This window comes from Pteropus medius, unplaced genomic scaffold, assembly GCF_902729225.1.
Source record: "Pteropus medius unplaced genomic scaffold, Ma_sr-lr_union100, whole genome shotgun sequence".
NCBI classification, from domain to species: domain Eukaryota; kingdom Metazoa; phylum Chordata; class Mammalia; order Chiroptera; family Pteropodidae; genus Pteropus; species Pteropus medius.
In genome coordinates, this window is record NW_024344434.1 from 926884 (window position 1) to 944267 (window position 17384).

A 17384-nucleotide genomic window follows, 5' to 3' on the forward strand; every position below is an offset into this window, starting at 1 on the left:
ACTGCACAGTAACTGACAGAAGGTTGGCCACGCCCCAAGGAGACAGGGCCAAAAGCATTGATGCCAGAATCTGTCACCTTGATGCAGGGAGAGGGAGTGGGTTCATGAACCCCCCCATCCTGGAGTAAGTCTTCATATATATACACATATATATGTGTGTGTGTGTGTACATATACATATATATATATATAATGGAAGTTCTTATATATATTGAAAGAATAAAGTCATTCAAAATTCTACCATAATGGAATTACTTTAATTTGTGAATTTCCTTATAGGTCTTACCATGTTTACATTATTGTAATCATCATGCAAGTAGCACTTCATATTTTCTAAAGATTTGATATTTATAACTAGTATTTCCACATTTCTACCATAGTCTTCATAATTATACTTTTTAGTGACTGAACAATATTCAAAAAATGGATGTACCACAATTTCCTATTGTTCAACATTTCCATTACTCATATATACATATTTATTTATATTATAGCTAATGCTTTTATATACATCTTTGGGGATATACTATTTAGTTTCTGTTGGGTTATAGTGCTAGGATAAAATTCTAAGTCTGAGGTTACTAGATCAAAAAAATAGTTTTATGATTGTATCGTTTTACCAGATTGCTTTCTAAAAACATATCAATTAGTAACGTGTATGTTATCTACTGCTGCATAAAAAATTACCATACAACTAAGTGGCTTAGTACAACCCACATTTATTGTCCCACTGTGTCTGTGGGTCGGGGATTCAGGCATGACTTAGTTGTGTCCTCTGCTTCAGGATGTGTCACAGGCTGCAATAAAGGTGTTGCTGAGGCTGGGGTATCATCTGAAAGCTTGACTGGGAAAGGATTCTTTTTCATGCTCACATGGTTGTGGTCAGGATTCAATTCCTCATGTGCTATTAGACTGATGACCTCAGTTCTTTGCCAGCTGTTGGTCAGTTGTTGGTTTCCTTCACTCCTTGCCACATGGGCCTCTCCAACATAGCAACTTGCTTCATCAAAGCATGTATCCAAGAAGATAACACTCTGCTAGCAAGATAGAATGTTATCTTCTTGGATATATACAATCTTTTGTAACTTATCGCAGAAGAGACATCACTTCATGTTGTTGTATTCTATTGTTCTGAACTAAGGGGAGCAAGGGAGAGGATGACACCAGGCTAAAAATACAGAAACGGATATCAGTGGGGGCCATCTTGAAAGCTGCCTCTACAAATGTCATCAAGAGAATATGCTTGTGCCAGTTTTACCACAACGTCATTAACACCAGATGTTCTAGTATTTAAGGGTTACCAGTATAGTAGGTGTAAAAGACTCTCCTATCTTAATACCCTCTTCTCTAATCTGGTATCTCCTCCTAGGGTCACCTGGGTCCTTTGCTCTCATATGCTGCCAAGTGATTTCCCAAACGTCAACTGATATTAACCTAAAGAACTGCCCTAACTGGGGCTTGAAAAGCTGTAAGTGCAGACCTGTATTAGGCAGAAGTTCCCTGGGAGGGTTCCAGTCTCAAGGAATTCCTGGTATTTGGGTAGCAACTCCAAGATCCAACACCCTGGTACCTGTACTACTTAAAAAACACTAAAATTTAGGAAACCAGTCTTCTTAAAACTTACTATATACTCTAACTGGGCTTCACATTTTGCAAAATTTATTTCACTTTCATTGTCAAAACGCTATAAGATACGTTATAGACAGGAAACGCAGGATCAGAGGTGTGAAATCACTTGCTCAAGGTCACTCTGCTAAAGTGGCAGAACCAGGATATGAACCCTTAGCTAGCCACCCAGTCTGTGTTCTCCCTTTTCCTCCTAAGGTTCCCTTACCCTCAGCTGGGGTCTCCTAGGGCTCTGTAACACTCTGCCCTTCTGCACCATTCCTACCTCAGCACTAAATACGATAGACCCGATGGCCCCTTCCTCTTTAATTAGTGGATAGGGACTTCCCCTGGAAGTCCTAGAAGACTCTTCTCAGTGACCATTTTTTCCTGATAAAAGAAGTTAGGGTAGAAAGTCACCTCTAACCGGCATAGGGAGAAAGGCTGTAGAGTCCACAAGACAAGTTTATACCATGAAACCCTCAGGATAAATAGGTCAGTATAAATGTAGGCTTTTGAGAATGGGATCTGGAGCCAGACTGCCAGCTTCAAATCCTGGCTCTGCCACTTACAAAGCTTTACAATTTGGGGCCAATTTCTTCACCTTTCTGTGCTATTTGCTTGCATGTAAAATCAAAATAATGTTACCCGACTACATGTTGCAATTTAGGTATAAATTTTAAAAAATGCCTCTAAGAACCCAGCACGGTGTCTGGTGAACAACAAAGGCCCCATAAACATTACTATAGGGATGTGGTGGGCAGGAGGCCTACATTCATTTGGCATCCAGCCTGCAATATATATGCACGTGGGGATCAGGCTCCATGTTTATGTGCCCAGCTCCAGGCATGGCTTCACAGGGCTCTGCATTGTGCACACTAGCTGGTGGGGACAGAGGCAGTAGAGGCTGCTAGGGTCAAGGATGGGCAGAACCAGTGCCTGCACCACGACTCTGGGACTCCCCTCCCCATATACTGGCTGTGTCTGGATGTGTGTGTATATTTGTGTGCTGATGCAGCTCTGAGAACCACGAACATGCGGAAGGCACAACTCAAATACAACGATGTTCCCTGGGAATCAAGGACAGAGTGCTGATGACTGAGGCACACAGCAGGCACCCAAGAAGGAAGATACAGGGCAAGATTCAGAGAGAACTTCCTGCCACCTGGCCCATCTGCGAAACCCTAGAGCATGCTTTTTAATCTTTCTGGAAGCGACCCTCGAACTGTGTACAGGGACACAATATATCACAAAATTTTGGGAGTCACTTTCCTCTAAAGCCTCTTGGAGTCCCTGGTTCCCTGAGTAGTAATTTGTGCCCTACAGGAAGTGATCCTTGAGTGTTCTGGTTTCCCCAGTGAAATCAGTAATTATGAAAGATCAGGGCCAGGCCCTGCCCTGGAAAGTCCCAAGTTGGTAGGACAGAACAGGGTTCACATACGATTCATATGGCCTTGCCCAGGGGTCACATACGATTCATATGGCCTTGTGTTCAGCCAGCCTTACTGTAATTGCTCAGAGACAAAGCCAGGACTGACTGCCGTAGCCTAAGAGCCTCATTCATGTTATTAAAAAATGTTACGGAGAGACTCAGTCCAGAGCTGTAAACGAGACACACAACTCTGCCCTTCAGCAGGAGATGCTAAAGCACTAACTCCACGGCAACTTATTCATGACATACAGTAAGGGCTAGGGAGAAGCACAGGGTGTTTGACAGGGAATGAATGGGGACAGTTTCTGGAGTCAAGTCCTTAAGTCGTGCTGCAGGAGCACTAAATATTTGAGCAAAGGAGACAGAGACAATAGGCAGGAGAGAGAGCATCTCAGTCATGGTAAAGGCCTGTGTGGGGAAGGAGAGGAAGCAGTTAAGGAACCAGACTGCTCATGAGGCTACCATCCATAGAGCTTAGGGAAGTGGGAGGCAGGATGGTTGAGGCCAGCAGACCCAGGCTTGGAGATGCAGCTTTAGATAGAAAATAAGGGGATGTCTGTAAAAGTTTTAAGGAGGAGAGAAACCAGTCAGACTAGCGCTTCAAGAGGTGAGGATAATTGCCAGGAAGTCCAAGTGAGGAAAGGCCTGGGGAGGGCAAAGATGGAGCTGAGAGCCACTGGGCAGGGAAATCACCAAGGCTGGGTACTGAGTTAGCCACGAGGTGGGATGGTGGGCCAAGGGAAGGGCTACAGAGCCCGAAGCAGTTTCTCAGCAAGTTGTTGCCAGCCTCCCAAACTGCCAGGGGAGGGGGTTGCAGTGGGAGGATTTCAGATGGTCACTGTCTGAGCTTGAGCCTGGCCTGGGAGATGTATAGAAGGCAGTGAGGAGGAGGGCCACCTCATAGATGGAGACTCTGTGAGCCAAGGTTTGGACATGGGGACATGTAAAGCATTTGTGGGAACTGGGAACAGCCCATGAGTGGAGACAAAATTTGTCATGGAGTAGAGGGAGCCAAGAAAGCAGCAATTTCAGGGGTCCCCCCACACATGCATAATGGGGCTCCCTGCCCTTACCATTTGGGCAGATCGAGAATGCCTGATGCCACCATCTTGCCTCCCACAGTATTGAGAGTACTTGGGGTGGGGAGTGGTAAGAAAGTAGAGTGCACAGAATCCAGACCCCAGATGACACTTCTCTAGTATATATTAGGTAGTCCCACGTGGCGGCAACAGCTGGATGACACGCTGAAGGGCCACTGAAACGGTATTTCCCAGTGGGGACTCGTTTACCCACTCGCCAACTTATTCGTCCAGCTATGAATTCATCAGGCCTGTGCCTGATGCTGTCCTGGGGACCTGAGAGATGGGGTGCTCTGCCCACACTGTCTGCCTAGGCCTGATGAAGGTACCTTCAGACTGGCACCGAATGAAGCAGGGCACTGAGTGCCAGCCCACAGCAAAGGGCCTGGCAGGAATGGGTGCCTCCCCACCCTGCACGCTCTCCATTCAGTCCCCTGTAGGAACTATGTGCCACTAAGTGAGCCTTAAATGCTGCTTTGTAACCTTCCGAGTTACACTGGCACCAGGCTTGAATTCTTCAGCTCTTCCAGGGAAGACATAATCAACAAAACATAGGAAGCCTGGTTTGCTGATCACAATTCTCCTCACCATCCCCACTGCAGTCTCCTGTCTAAGGATCAAGAGTGGGGTCTGCTCTATCTACCACCAGAGGACTCATGGGATACAAGGCCAAGGATGCAGCCATGAGTGTGACACCAGGCCTGGTCCACTGCCCACCTCAAGCCCTCTGCTCGCCTCACTGCCTCTGTGAGACAAGTTCATCCCCATCTCTCTCTCCCCTCACCCCTCTCCTCTCCAAGCCCTGACCAGGCTCCAGATCTTATCTGCAGGCTCTTTCCCCGCAGGGCCTCAGCTTGGCAATGGCCTTTTCTTTCTTCTTCCTTTGGCCAGAGCTCCAGCCAGCTGTCCCTTGCCACAGGCCTAGCCAGGTTCCAGCAACACCTTCTCTTCCCCTTAGGCCTAGGGGCTCTCCTGGGGCCCACCGTTCCTTGTTGGCTGCCTGGTCCTCTCTGAGCACGTCATTAGCACTGGATACACCACCCTTAAAGCCCCACCACAAGCTCACATTTCCCAGCCTCTCAGGCACACACTAGCTTCTCTTGCCTCTCAAAACTTTTAATCTCTACCACAGTAGAAAGAAATTGGGATTTGACCACCAGGCAAACTCTGGGATAGTTCTTCATTGTAGGAAAGTGTTCACATCATGCAAACACCTTGTTGGTGACATGTGTCCTGACCTCTACAGCCCACTGGTATTCAAAGACCAAGAAGGAGGATATCCTGTTTATGGCACACACACTCTGCCAGGTGACCCCCATAATCCTGCCAGTAAGTTTACAACATCCCCATTTTATAGTGGAGGAAACCAAGGCTCAGATTCATTAAGGGATGTGCCCAAGGTCACTGAGATCATAAGAGGTGGGTGGGGGTAGAATCTAGGTTGTTCAACTCCAAAGCCTGTGACTTTTCTAACATTGGGTGGTGGCTGCAGAGGCACCAAGAGAGCCCCCCAGGGTCAACGGCAGTGTGGTGCCTGCACAACCTGGAACTGTCCGTGAGATGAGCCCCTCAGGAGCGGCCTGGGTTGAGTGTTGCCCTCCACATCTGCAGCATGGAGTCCCGGCGGGTCGTGTAAGGTAAATGTTTGACGCGGAACCAGTGTCTGGGAATGACATTCCCACTGGGCGTATACAGCTTCTCTCCAAGCGTGCCCAACAGACTGCGCAGGGCTAGGTTGCCCGACAGAACTTTCTCATAGAATTCCACTCCTCCCCGGGAATAGGCTGCAGATAGGGAGGCCGTGCGGCGGTCTAGCCAGGCTTCCAGGGCATGAGTGAGTGAGTCCATGGAGAAGGTGTAGGCCACAAAGCCCACTACTGCTGCCACCAGGTTGAAGGCAGCCCGTAAGTTCATGGGGCCCCTGTAGAGCCCCAGTGAATGCTTGGCACCCACACTCAGTGCCCAGGTTCCCGCCAGGCAAGCTGGGGCCGGCAGGGCTTGCAGGACAGGGGCACCACTCTCCAGGTACACCACCTCCCTGGCCAAGGCGAACTTCCGGGCTTCATGGGACAGGTTCAGAGCATCTCTCAGCCGGGCACCTGCAGGGCTTTGCCAATCCACTCTTTGCCCATGTACCACCATAGGCCGGTCAATGTTGGTCAATGGGTCACCCAGGAAGCTGGCAGGGATGCCCACCACAGCCCCTGCAGGGAGTCTTGGGAAGCCAGCACTCACAGGGTAGAAGGTGAAGGTGGTGAAGGCCTCATAGCGATGGCCTGATGGGATGCCCATGTCCTGTAGCACCTCTCGGAAGAGTAACCGTAGCTTTGGGGAGAGCGGAGCTGGCCGGCCTCGAGACCAGTACTGGTACAGCCATTGAATCGCAGGATCTGGGAGGAGGTGGTAGGAGATTTGGGCCCCAAATAGGCCTGCACAGGAACCCACCAACAGGCCTGTCCTGCGTCTCTGCACAAATGCTGCGGCCCGCCACAGGAGACCTGCCATGAATGCTGCCACCGCTATAAACCTGGGCCAAGAAAAAGAGAAGTCAGCCAACAGTTCCCCGGGTCTGCCTGCAGAATGAACAGCCCCCAGGGCCACATCCTTTTAACTGGTGCAATACAACACAGTGGTGAGAGCATGGGCTCTAGAGCCTGAGTTCAAATCTCAGTTCCATATCTGTGCATTGCCCTCTCCATCTGCCAAATAGGCATGTCACAATGGTCCATCGCTAGGTGGCTGTGATGAGTAAATGAATGAACACACATAAAACAATCAGTGTCTGGCACAGCAGTAGACACCCCTTATGATAATATCTACGATTATTACTTTTATTCCCATGGCTAGACAGAGCACTAAGTACTCAACTGCCTCACTTCACTATTAGTGAAGCACTATGACCACTAATTTATAGATGAAACAGTTCAACTCATTGAGTACTACTATCTGCTAGACATAGTTCTGAGAGCTTCATGTATATTATCTTACAACTGAATGCTCAGAACTCCATGACCTAATTACTACTATTGCCCCTATTTTAAAGCAGTAAAAACTGGGGCACAGACAGGTTAAGTAAGGTGGTCAAAATTCCAAACTAGTAAAGTGGCAATGTTAACGGATGAATTGTATGCGCCCAAATTCATATACTGAAGTCCTAACTCCCAGTACCTCAGAATGTATTTAGAGATGAGGCCTCTAAAGAGGTAATTAAATTAAAATAAGGTCATTAGGATAGGCCCTAATCCAATATGTATGGTGTCCTTATGAGGAGAGATTAGAACGAAGACTCATACGGAGGAAAGACCATGAGAGGGGACACATCAGAAATCATCTACAAGACAATGAGAGAAGTCTCAAAAGAAACCAGCCTTGCTGACATCTTGATCCTGGACTTCCAGTCTCTAAAATCATGAGAAAATAAATTTCTGGCACCCAGTACATGTCATGAAGCCCTAGCAGACTAATATAGCCACATTATTTGAACACAGGCTGTCAGGAGTTCACGGCAAACTTCATTAAAAAAAAAAAAAATTGATGCTAAATTGTAAACATACAAAAGTAAACAAAATAGTACACCAACTTCAGTCATTAACAACTCATGACCAATCTTGCTTCATCTCTATTCCCACCCACATTCTCCCTCCAACTGACTTATTTTGAAACACATCACGGGCATCCCATTATTTCATCCGTAAATATTTCGGTAAAAATTCACAATTACTTAACTTTGAAGCTTACTGTCATCCTGTGAAAAGTTTAATTAGCAAATAAGTTGCTGAAAACAAGAACGCGGGATACCGCTTGGCCTATTTTAATCAAAACTCTTAAAGAATGACAAACCTTGGGCCTTTTTTCCACGGTAGAAACTGATGTTAGAAAAGGAAAGGTCCTGGTCGAGGTCCCAACGCCTCAGCGCCACCAGGGCTCCAGGTCGGCCTCGGAGGCAGCGCGGCGAATTCCTTGGGCGGCTGTGCGAGAAGGGGTTCCTGTACCCTCGCAGAGATCTTCCCGTTGGGTTTCCATCCGGGCCCCGTAGGCTACGCCCGAGGCTCGAACATTCTACTGGGAAGAAACCTGGGAAGGGGGCCCGGCCCCTGGGTCCGCGCTGCAGCCCACCCCTACCCGGACGCTCACACGCTCACCTCTTCAGCAGCAGGTTGGGACGCCGCGACACGTGCGCGGGGCGGTGGCCGCAGCAAAGCACGCCGGCTGCGTTCTAGGGGAGGGGCCAGGCGCAAAGCACGCTTGTTGGAACAAAGCACGCTTTGGGGGCGGGACCGGAGCGGGGCCGGGGCGGGGCTGGGGGCGTGGCGTGGGGAGGAGGCTGCTGGCTGATCCGGCGGGTGCTGGTTGCTCCTACCCAACTGAGTGCCTTGAGCGACCCGCAAAGACCTGGCTGTGGGTTGGTCACCTTGTTTAATTCTCGAGGAGACGGCGATCCCGCGTGTGCTAGGAGGCGATCCATAGCAGAGCCTCCATTGGAGCCCATACCCACCTGACTTTTCCTATTTGGAAGCGCTCACCGCCGGTGGTGTGTTCTGGGCTTTATTTTAATTACAAAGTCTGCTGCCTCTCCCTGCCCAATCCCCCTCCATTTCTCTCAAGTGATCGACATTATACAGTCTACAGAGCAGCGTCACATCTGTCACCTCACCTTGGCATCAGCTCTAACAGTAAGTCAGGGACGATGGGCTTGCCTGTGCACTTAGCCCAGTTCGCCACTTGTTTTTGTAAAGTTTTATTGGAGCGTAACCACAACCATTTCTTTACAAGTCGTCTGTGGCAGCTTTTCCAAGAAGGGCAGAATTGAGGAGCAAGAACAAAAACAACCTGACCCAGAAAGGCTAAAATATATACTATCCAGCCGTTACAGAAAAAGTCTGTGGACCCTTGAAGCAGACTATTCCCATTTTAAAGATGAAGAAACTGAGGCACTTAGCTTGAACTCGGGGCCCAGCTCACAGGCACCGGATCAGAATAGGATGACTTTGGTCCCTGTACATTTCCCACTAGGGCTCCTTCCTTCATACAAATTCATCCTTGGGGTCTTGCTAATTCTCCCAAGTGGGTCGGGCCTCTGTGTGTCTTTCTCTTCCATATGAGCTCCCAGGGAGGGGGAAAAGGTGAGGCTGCAAGAAAAGGTGAGGATGAAAGGAAACCCAGAAGTGCGTGGGCATGGGGGTGGAGCTTTGGAAGGTGAGCGGCCTGTGGATCACTGCGTCTCCTGACAAACCACAAGCTCGGCCCTCTTTGCAAGGCTCCTGACCACAAAATGACCAGTTGCAGTGGGTCAGTAGGGATCATACTTGATTGCCAGCTACCCCTCTGTGTGTAGCATCCTATGAGGACACCTTGGGGTCTGCATTCCCTGTCTCAGGCTTGGAGTGGCCACTTGAGGAGTCATAGACTGGTCAGGCAGAGAGATCCTTTTTGACATTAGGGGAGAACCTGGACCTGCTATGGCTGTCCCCAGACCTGGGCCAGTGCTTCAGCTCAGAACCAGTGCTTAGGGAGACTGCAACCCAGGGAATGAGACTGTTCTTAGGAGGCAGAGGGCCCTTGGGTAAGGGATATCACCTCCCTAGATCTCAGTTTTCTCATCTCTAAAATGAAGATAATAATATCTGTCTCAAAGGGCCTTGTTACACTCTAATCCTAGAAGCCACCTAGGCACTCTCATTTGCACTAATTAGTGGTTCCCAACCTTTTTGGCACCAGGGACTGGTGCTATGAGAATCTAATGCCTGATAATCTGAGGTGGAGCTGAGGTGGTGATACTAGTGCTGGGGAGTGGCTGCAAATACAGACGAAGCTTTGCCCGCTTGCCTGCTGCTCACCTCCTGCTGTGCTGCTCAGTTCCTAACAGGCCACGGAGGTACTGGTCCATGGCCCAGGGGTTGGGGACTCCTGGAATAACTGAAGGGGTGGGGGGGAGGGGAATGATACTTCAGGTCACTTGCCCTTGAATAGGACTTGGGGTCTCCCTTCAATCTTGGCCTTGAAAGGCACCCTGTCTGTCACAAAGGGCTTCTGTGACTAGCTGTAAATCTGGCAATGGTGAAGAGCACAGATGCTCTTAGCCCCATGGCTAAGATTAGATTCTCACTCTACCCCTTACTAGCTGTATGACTTTGGGTAAGTTAACCTCTCTGGACCTGGTGTTCTTATCAATAAAATCAGGATGAGAGTACCATCTACTTCTTAGAGTTATTGTAGGGAGTCAATGAATTCACAGTTTGTGCTATATAACTATAAACTATTAGTAAGATCTGTTCTGGTTCTGAGACTCCACTTTGGCTGTTCAGTTGTTCATTTGTAAATGATGCTATAACATATTTTAATAAGTGACCTCAGCTAGATCTGGAATATAGTGTATTCTACAGGGCAAATGATGTGATTTCTCTAACAAATTAATGTCATGGAAAAGATGGAGGGAAAGGATACTGTTATAAATAGAAGACTTGAAAGGTATATCAGTTAAATATAGCAATATTTGGCTTTTGTGGGGATCCTGAATCAACAATTACTTTACTAACTGTAAAAAAAGACACCTTTGAGACAACAGGGGAAATATGAATATGGACTGAGTATTAGGTGATATTAATGAATTGTTTATTTTGTCAGGTAGGATGAAGCATGATGTTTATGTAAACCAAAAAGTCCTTATCTGTTAGAAATGCATATAGAAGTATTTACAGGTACAAAGACATGATGTCTGCTATTTAGTTCCAAATATTACTGTCAAAACAAAATAACAACAACAACAACAACAAAAACCAGCATACATAGAATAACATTGACAAAATGTTGGTAGTTGTTGAAGCTTCATGACAAGTTCAGGGAAGTTCAGTATACTGTGTTCTACTTTATGTATGTTTGGAAATTGCCATAATAAAATGTTTTGTTTAAATGTGTCTGTAAAAATAGGCCGACCAATTGGCCTTCATCAAATTAAAAACTTTTGGGCATCGAGAAAGTGGAAAGACAGTCCATGGAATAGTAGAAAATATTTGCAAATCACAGATATGATAAAAGCTTAGTATGTAGAATATATAAAGAACCCCTAACAACTCAACAACAAAAAGGCAAACAAGCCAATTAAAAAATGGGCAATTTGAATAGACATTTCTCCAAAGAGGATATACACATGGCCAACAAGCACAGCAAAATTACCTCAGCATCACTTGTCATTAGGAAATTCACAGTAAGATAAAACTTCACAACCGCTAGGATGGCTGTGAAAACAAAACAAAACAAACCAACAGAAAATAAGTTCAAGGGTGTGGAGAAACTGAAACTCTCATACATTATTGGTGGGAATGTAAAATGGTTCAGCCGCTGTAGAAAACAGTTTAGCAGCTCCTCATAAAGTTAAACATAGAATTACCGTATGATTAAGCAATTTCACTCTTAGAAATATACTCAAAAGAATTGAAAGCAGGTACGTAAGCAAATATTTGTACATAAATGTTCATATAAGCATAATAACCAAAAGGTGGAAATAACCCAAATGTTCATCAACTGATGAATGGACAAATAAAATATGGCGTATTCTATACAATGAAATATTTGGTCATAAAAAGGAATGAAGTGCTGATACACGCTGCAACATGGATGACCTCGAAAACATGCTAAGTGAAAGAAGCCCATCACAAAAGGCCATATATTTTTAAATTCCATTTATGTGAAATATGAAAAACAGACAAATCTATAGAGACAAAAAGCAGATTAGCAGTTTTCAAGGGGTGGGGGAGGGGTAATGAGGTGGGACTGCTAATGGGTGTGGGGTTTCTTTTAGGAGTGATGTAAATATTCTAGAATTAGATAGTAATGATACTTGCACATTATTGTGAATATACTCAAAACCACCGAATTGTACACTTTAAAATCGTTAAAATGTTGAATTTATATCAATTAACAAAGCATGTTAAAAAAAAAATAGGTCTGCCAACTAAAGCATCCTGGAGGGCTATTTTTAGAGATGGGGAATGAGAACCCATGGGATAGAAAGGCTGGGCTTCGAAAAAGAAGAGTATGTGGTCATCTATATTGTGTGCTATATAAGTCATGCATCCCCACGACTTCCTCACCACTCCTTGGATGTTCATTCATTTACTCATTCAGCTCCTGCCCTGTGCCAAGGGCTGGGGATAATACATGGATAAGAAAGAGTCGCAACCCTCGGGTAGCTTCCAAGTCAAGAAATGAAAAACACAAGCAAATTTATGTGGACAAATAGTCCTCCCTCTTCCTTATAGTAGGGCCACAAATGAGGGAGTGCTCGCTCTTCCTCAAAGAGGTACCCTTGTATCTGAACTTAGGAAGACTAGTTGCAATTTGCTGGGAGGACAAGGGGGCAAGGTGGGGTGCTGTACCTGTAGAGACTGAGTCCCTTGTTTCGGGAGCTGGTGAAGTTTCTCAGTCAGATCCTTTCCTGAGTGTGGGAGTGAATAGGCCATAAAGAGCTGAGGGAGGAGCAGCCATAACAAGATAGGAAAGGCCCCAGAGACATGCCCCTCGGTGACTTGGGGATCAGGGGGCAGGCTCTCAGAGATGAGGCTGCACAGTCCCAAAGGCCTCCTCACAAACCTCTATTGTGAGGTTGGAGGGGGTGAGTGTCTGGTACCCTTGGCACAGTCTGCCCAGGCCTTTCTCTGTTGGCACTTCGCTGCTGCCATCTGGTGAGCCCAGGAGCAGCTGAGATTTCTTGCTCCTTCTCCTCCTTGCTGGGATCCTCCTCCTTCTTTTCAGGAATGTCCTGCTCCAGGTCTGGAAGAAGCTGGCCTGACCCAAGGTAGGCCCAGATAGGCTGGTGCAAGGGCTTGTTCTTTGTTCCAAGGAGCTCCTATTGTCCCCCTGCCAACTGGCTCTTACTGGGGACAGTGCCCAGAAGTGCATCGGCCGGTTGTATACTGAGTTCACAAACATGTCCATGAGTGGTGCGCTAGGGCTGTTGGCTAGTCAGTCATCGTGGGGGTAGAACTGAAGGTGCTGGCCTTGCTTCGCTGGGGCTGACTCCTCGTTACCCATTCTTTCTCCCTCCACCTGTGGGTCTGGTCAAACTTTCAGTAAAAGTTTGCTTATTCAGTCAACACATTTATTTAATACATTTATTTACTTAGCAGCTTATTTATTCAGCAACATCAGAAAATAAGATAATTTCCAGCAGGGATAAGGCTACTAAGGAAATAAAGCTGGTACTGTAACAAGATGGAAGCTGCTATTAAATCAACACTTCATACTCCTTAAACCTGTATAATGTTATATGTCAATTATATCTCAATAAAACTGGGAGGAAAAAAAAAGGAAACCCACAGTCATTGGGTCCAAGCTGGTGATTTCATGATGGGAAGATGAAGTTGCTCTTATCTGATTCCTTCCCCCCGCCCTCAGTGACATATGGAGAGTGTAGTGGGAAGGTGGTGGTGAAGGTTTGAAGAAAGCAGAAAATATGGGAAATTTCTGTTTGAAGAGGGAGAAAGAATCTACCAGGAAAATGTAATGATTATCGTACAGAATTGAGTGCCCGTTTGAGATCTGGGTCAAAAATGCAGTGTGAGACTGGTTAGTACTGTTGTGTGATTTTCTCCAACAGTGTTCAGGTACTCAGGTACAGGGATGGGTACATGGACAGTGAACAAACCAGAGCTGGAGTTTGCGAGTTGAGTACAGAGTAGGGAGAAATGGGCAAGGGAAATGAGGGTGTCGCCAAAGAAGTGATTATGTAGTGATGGACCATGAAGTCTAAGCCAGTGAAGGGTATCGTGAAGGCCCATGGTAATGATTTATGTGCTTAACACTTAAACGGTACACACCATGTGCCCAGCACCATTTCTGTACACTTTACAAAAGGAAGAAGTGGTGAGATTATTGGCCCAGTAGAATGTAAGGATTGTTGGAATAGAGTCACCATAGTAAGCCAAGAAGAAGCATAAGGAGGTGGTAATTAGATGGGGAAATGAACACTTTGGAATGGACATTTCAGAGGCAGTGTCAATATCAGTGATGTCAAAGTCAAGAGTATGACTGTGGGAGTCAATGACTGAGGTGGGATGGAAGAGATTATTAAGAACTGAGGAGGTGTATTAATCATGTTTTTAAAAATTTTCTGTATTTTGTGATGCTTTGTCAATTTAGGGCCCTTGCTAATCCAAAGAAACTGCCCCTCACAGGACCAGTTAACTTCTAGAGATAGTGAAGGACTCCCTAACCAAGTGTACCTTTATATGCAAACCAGCCAATCCAGAGCCCATACCCTCAACTGGCTCCTTATCTAACTCTCACAATCCAAGCCAATCTTTCCCCTGCCCTAATTCACCCCAGGACCAGATACTGGACAACTAGAGATTACCCCAACAGCACGGAGCCTGCCAAAATTATTCAAAATAGCCAATCATAAACTTGCTCAAACTTCCCCACCTTGCTTTGCCTCCCCGCCTTTTTTTTTCTAATGGAAAACACAATAAAGGCTCTGGGCGATGTTCTCCTCTTGCTACTCTGCTTCTTGACCAACCCTGGTACTTTTCCATGTGGCCCTGTATGGCATGGCATGCCCCCTCCTCTCATGAAATGTAAATAATAAATACTTCTTTAAATGGCACTGACCTTTCCATGTAGTCCCTCAGTCACCTCTATAAAATCTCAGGTACAGTCAAAGCAGGAGGCTCAGTTACAAGGTGCCAAAATGTTGGGTGGATTGTCTCTGCCAATGTTGAAGTTGGCAAGGATTGTAAAAAGGGGAATGGTGAAGAATACAGGGATCCATATGCTAAAATAATTTAAGATTGAAAGATGGAGACGGAGACTGAGATAGACAGACAGACAGACAGACCAGGTGAGTAAATAATAGCAGCAAGGATGGTGGCGTACTAGACCAATCTGATGAAATGCATTTCAAAGGACTGAGGTTTGTGAAGGAGAAACTTACCACGTGGAGCAATGAGGATACCTATTCTACCCTGATTTCCATGGAGCATGGGGAAGAAAATGCCTTCACTTGAGGGGGCTATGGCATCCTCAGAAAAGACAGTCAAGCTTTAGTGGAAGCAAGCAAGAGACGAGAATGTTCAGAGAAGCGAATTGGCCGATGATGGACTAAGTCCTCTAAAGGTCACAGTGAATTTTGGGGGGACTGTACAGAGAGGGTGATTGAGACTAGATGAGGGGATAAACAGGAAGTAAACTCAGGGACAAGCACCCTGGAAATGATGGATTCCAGGGCATCTGATGGGTTTTCTTCTACACTGTGGTAAAACATAGATAATATTTACCATCTTGACTATTTTTAAGTGTACAGTTCAGTGGTATTTAATACATTCATAATGGTTGTGCAACCATACCATCATCCATCTTTATAACTTTTCCATCTTGTAAACTCTAACTCCCTATTTCTCCTATCCCCTCAGCCCCTGGCAACCACCATTCTACTTTCTGTCTCTATAATTTTGACTACTCTAAGTATCTTATATTAGTGGAATCATACAATTTTTGTCTTTTTTTTGGTGACTGCCTTATTTCATTTAGCACAATATCCTCAAGGTTTATCATGTTGTAGCATTTGTCAGTATTTCCTTCCTCTTTAAGCTGAATAATATTCCATTGTATGTATATAGCACATTTTGCTTATCCACTCATTCGCTGATTGGTTTCCTTTCAAATTTTAGCTATTGTGAATAATACTCCTATGAACATGGGTATATAAATATCTCCTCAAGACCCTGCTTTCAATTTTTTGGGGTGTATATCCAGAAGTAGAATTCTTCAATCATAAAAATTTCATTTTTAATTTTTTAAAGATTCAGTATACTGTTCTGTAGAGGCAGTACCACTTTACATTCCACCAACTGTGCACAAGTATTTCAGTTCTCCACTTCCTTGCCAATAATACTTATTTTCCGTTTTTGTTTTTGTTTGTTTGTTTGTTTTTTGTTTTTGGTAGTAGCATCCTAATGGGCATGAGGTGTTATCTTCTGGTTTTGATTTGCATTTTCCTAATGATTAGTAACATTGAACATCTTTTTATGTGCTTGCTGGCATTTGTATATCTTCTCTGGAGAAATGTTTATTCAAGTTCTCTGCCCATTTTTGAATCAAGTTCTTTGTTTTTCTGTTGCTGAATTTTAGGAGTTCTTAACATACTCTGGATATTAGTCACTTATCAAATATTAAGAAAATATACAAATGCCAGTAAGCACATACAAAGATCTTCAGTGTTACCAATCATTAGGGAAATGCAAATTAAAACCACGAGATACCACCTGCATATGAATTTTAAATGGATTTTTCTATTTCTGACAAAAAAAGTCATTGAGATTTTGATAGGGAGTACATTGAATCTGTAGATGGCTTTGGGTCATGTTGATATCTTCAAGATATTAAGTCTACAATTCATGAATAGAAGGCAGCAGGAAAAGAAGTAGAAAGTAGAAAGAATATGAGAAGTAGAAAGAATATGAGATGGATTCATTTCATAAAAGAAGCCATAGGCCTGAGTCTACAGGAGCTGAATAGGGTTGTTGAGGGCAGAACATTGTAGACATTCATTCATAGCCAGGAGTCAGAGCTGACTCAACAGCACATGGTACACACAGTCCACAAATATGGGATGTGTTTCCATTTATATTTGTCTTTAATTTCTTGCAGCAGTGTTTGTTTTATAGTTTCCATTATACACATCTTTTACCTCTTTGGTTAATTCCTATATATTGTATTCTTTTTGTTGCAATTGTCAATTGGATAGGTTTCTTATTCATTGTTAGTATATAGCAACTGATTTTTGTAGGTTGACTTTGTACCCTCTACTTTACTGAATTCATTTATTAGCACTGACGGGTTTTGTTGTTGTTGTTGTTGTTGTTGTTGTTGAATCTTTAGGGTTTTCTAAATCATATCATCTGTGAACAGACAATTTTATGTCTTTCTTTTCCATTTGGATACCTTTTATTACTTTTCCTTGCCTAATTGTTCCAGCTAGAACTTCTAGTACTATGTTAAATAGAAATGGTGACAGTAAGCATTCTTGTCTTGTTCCTGATCTTAGATGAAAAGCTTTCAGTCTTTCACCATTGAGTGTGAAGTTTGCTGTGGATTGTTCATAGATGGCTTTTACTATTTTGAGACAGTTTCCTTCTATTCTTAGTTTGTTAGTTTTTTTCATGAAGGAGTTTTGAATTTTGTTAAATGCTTTTCCTGCATCAATTGAAATAATCATGTGGTTTTATTCCCTTCATTCTGTTAATGTGGTGTATCACATTGACTGACTTTTGTATC

At 44.8% G+C, this 17384-nt stretch overlaps 2 protein-coding genes across 4 annotated transcripts in view; both read right to left on the reverse strand.

Annotated features, from left to right (window-relative positions):
- Nucleotides 1-237: 237 nt before the first annotated feature.
- TMEM177 (transmembrane protein 177) lies at nucleotides 238-8351 on the reverse strand. Of its 2 annotated transcripts, none has more exons than XM_039872660.1 (2): nucleotides 8258-8351; nucleotides 238-6642 (listed from the first exon to the last, which is right to left on the reverse strand). In XM_039872660.1, exon 2 carries the CDS (start codon nucleotides 6618-6620, stop codon nucleotides 5685-5687), a length of 936 nt encoding a protein of 311 aa, XP_039728594.1. In that variant the 5' UTR covers nucleotides 6621-6642; nucleotides 8258-8351; the 3' UTR covers nucleotides 238-5684. The 2 variants fall into 2 exon arrangements, with proteins under 2 accessions (XP_039728594.1, XP_039728593.1); XM_039872659.1 differs by having other exon boundaries at nucleotides 7956-8343.
- Nucleotides 8352-11845: 3494 nt separating this feature from the next.
- Nucleotides 11846-17384, reverse strand: part of CFAP221 (cilia and flagella associated protein 221) — a 94773-nt gene continuing 89234 nt past the window's right edge. Inside the window, exon 25 of one of the 2 annotated variants that reach the window (XM_039872664.1) lies at nucleotides 11846-13168. The gene's annotated coding sequence lies outside the window, so the exon portion shown is untranslated. Of the gene's footprint in view, nucleotides 13178-17384 lie in introns of both variants that reach the window. The other variant, XM_039872663.1, reaches the window with a different exon arrangement.

Coding starts and splice junctions, on each gene's coding strand:
- TMEM177 (XM_039872660.1), bottom strand. CDS start 6,620: ATGGCAGGTCTCCTGTGGCGGGCCGCAGCATTTGTGCAGAGACGCAGG.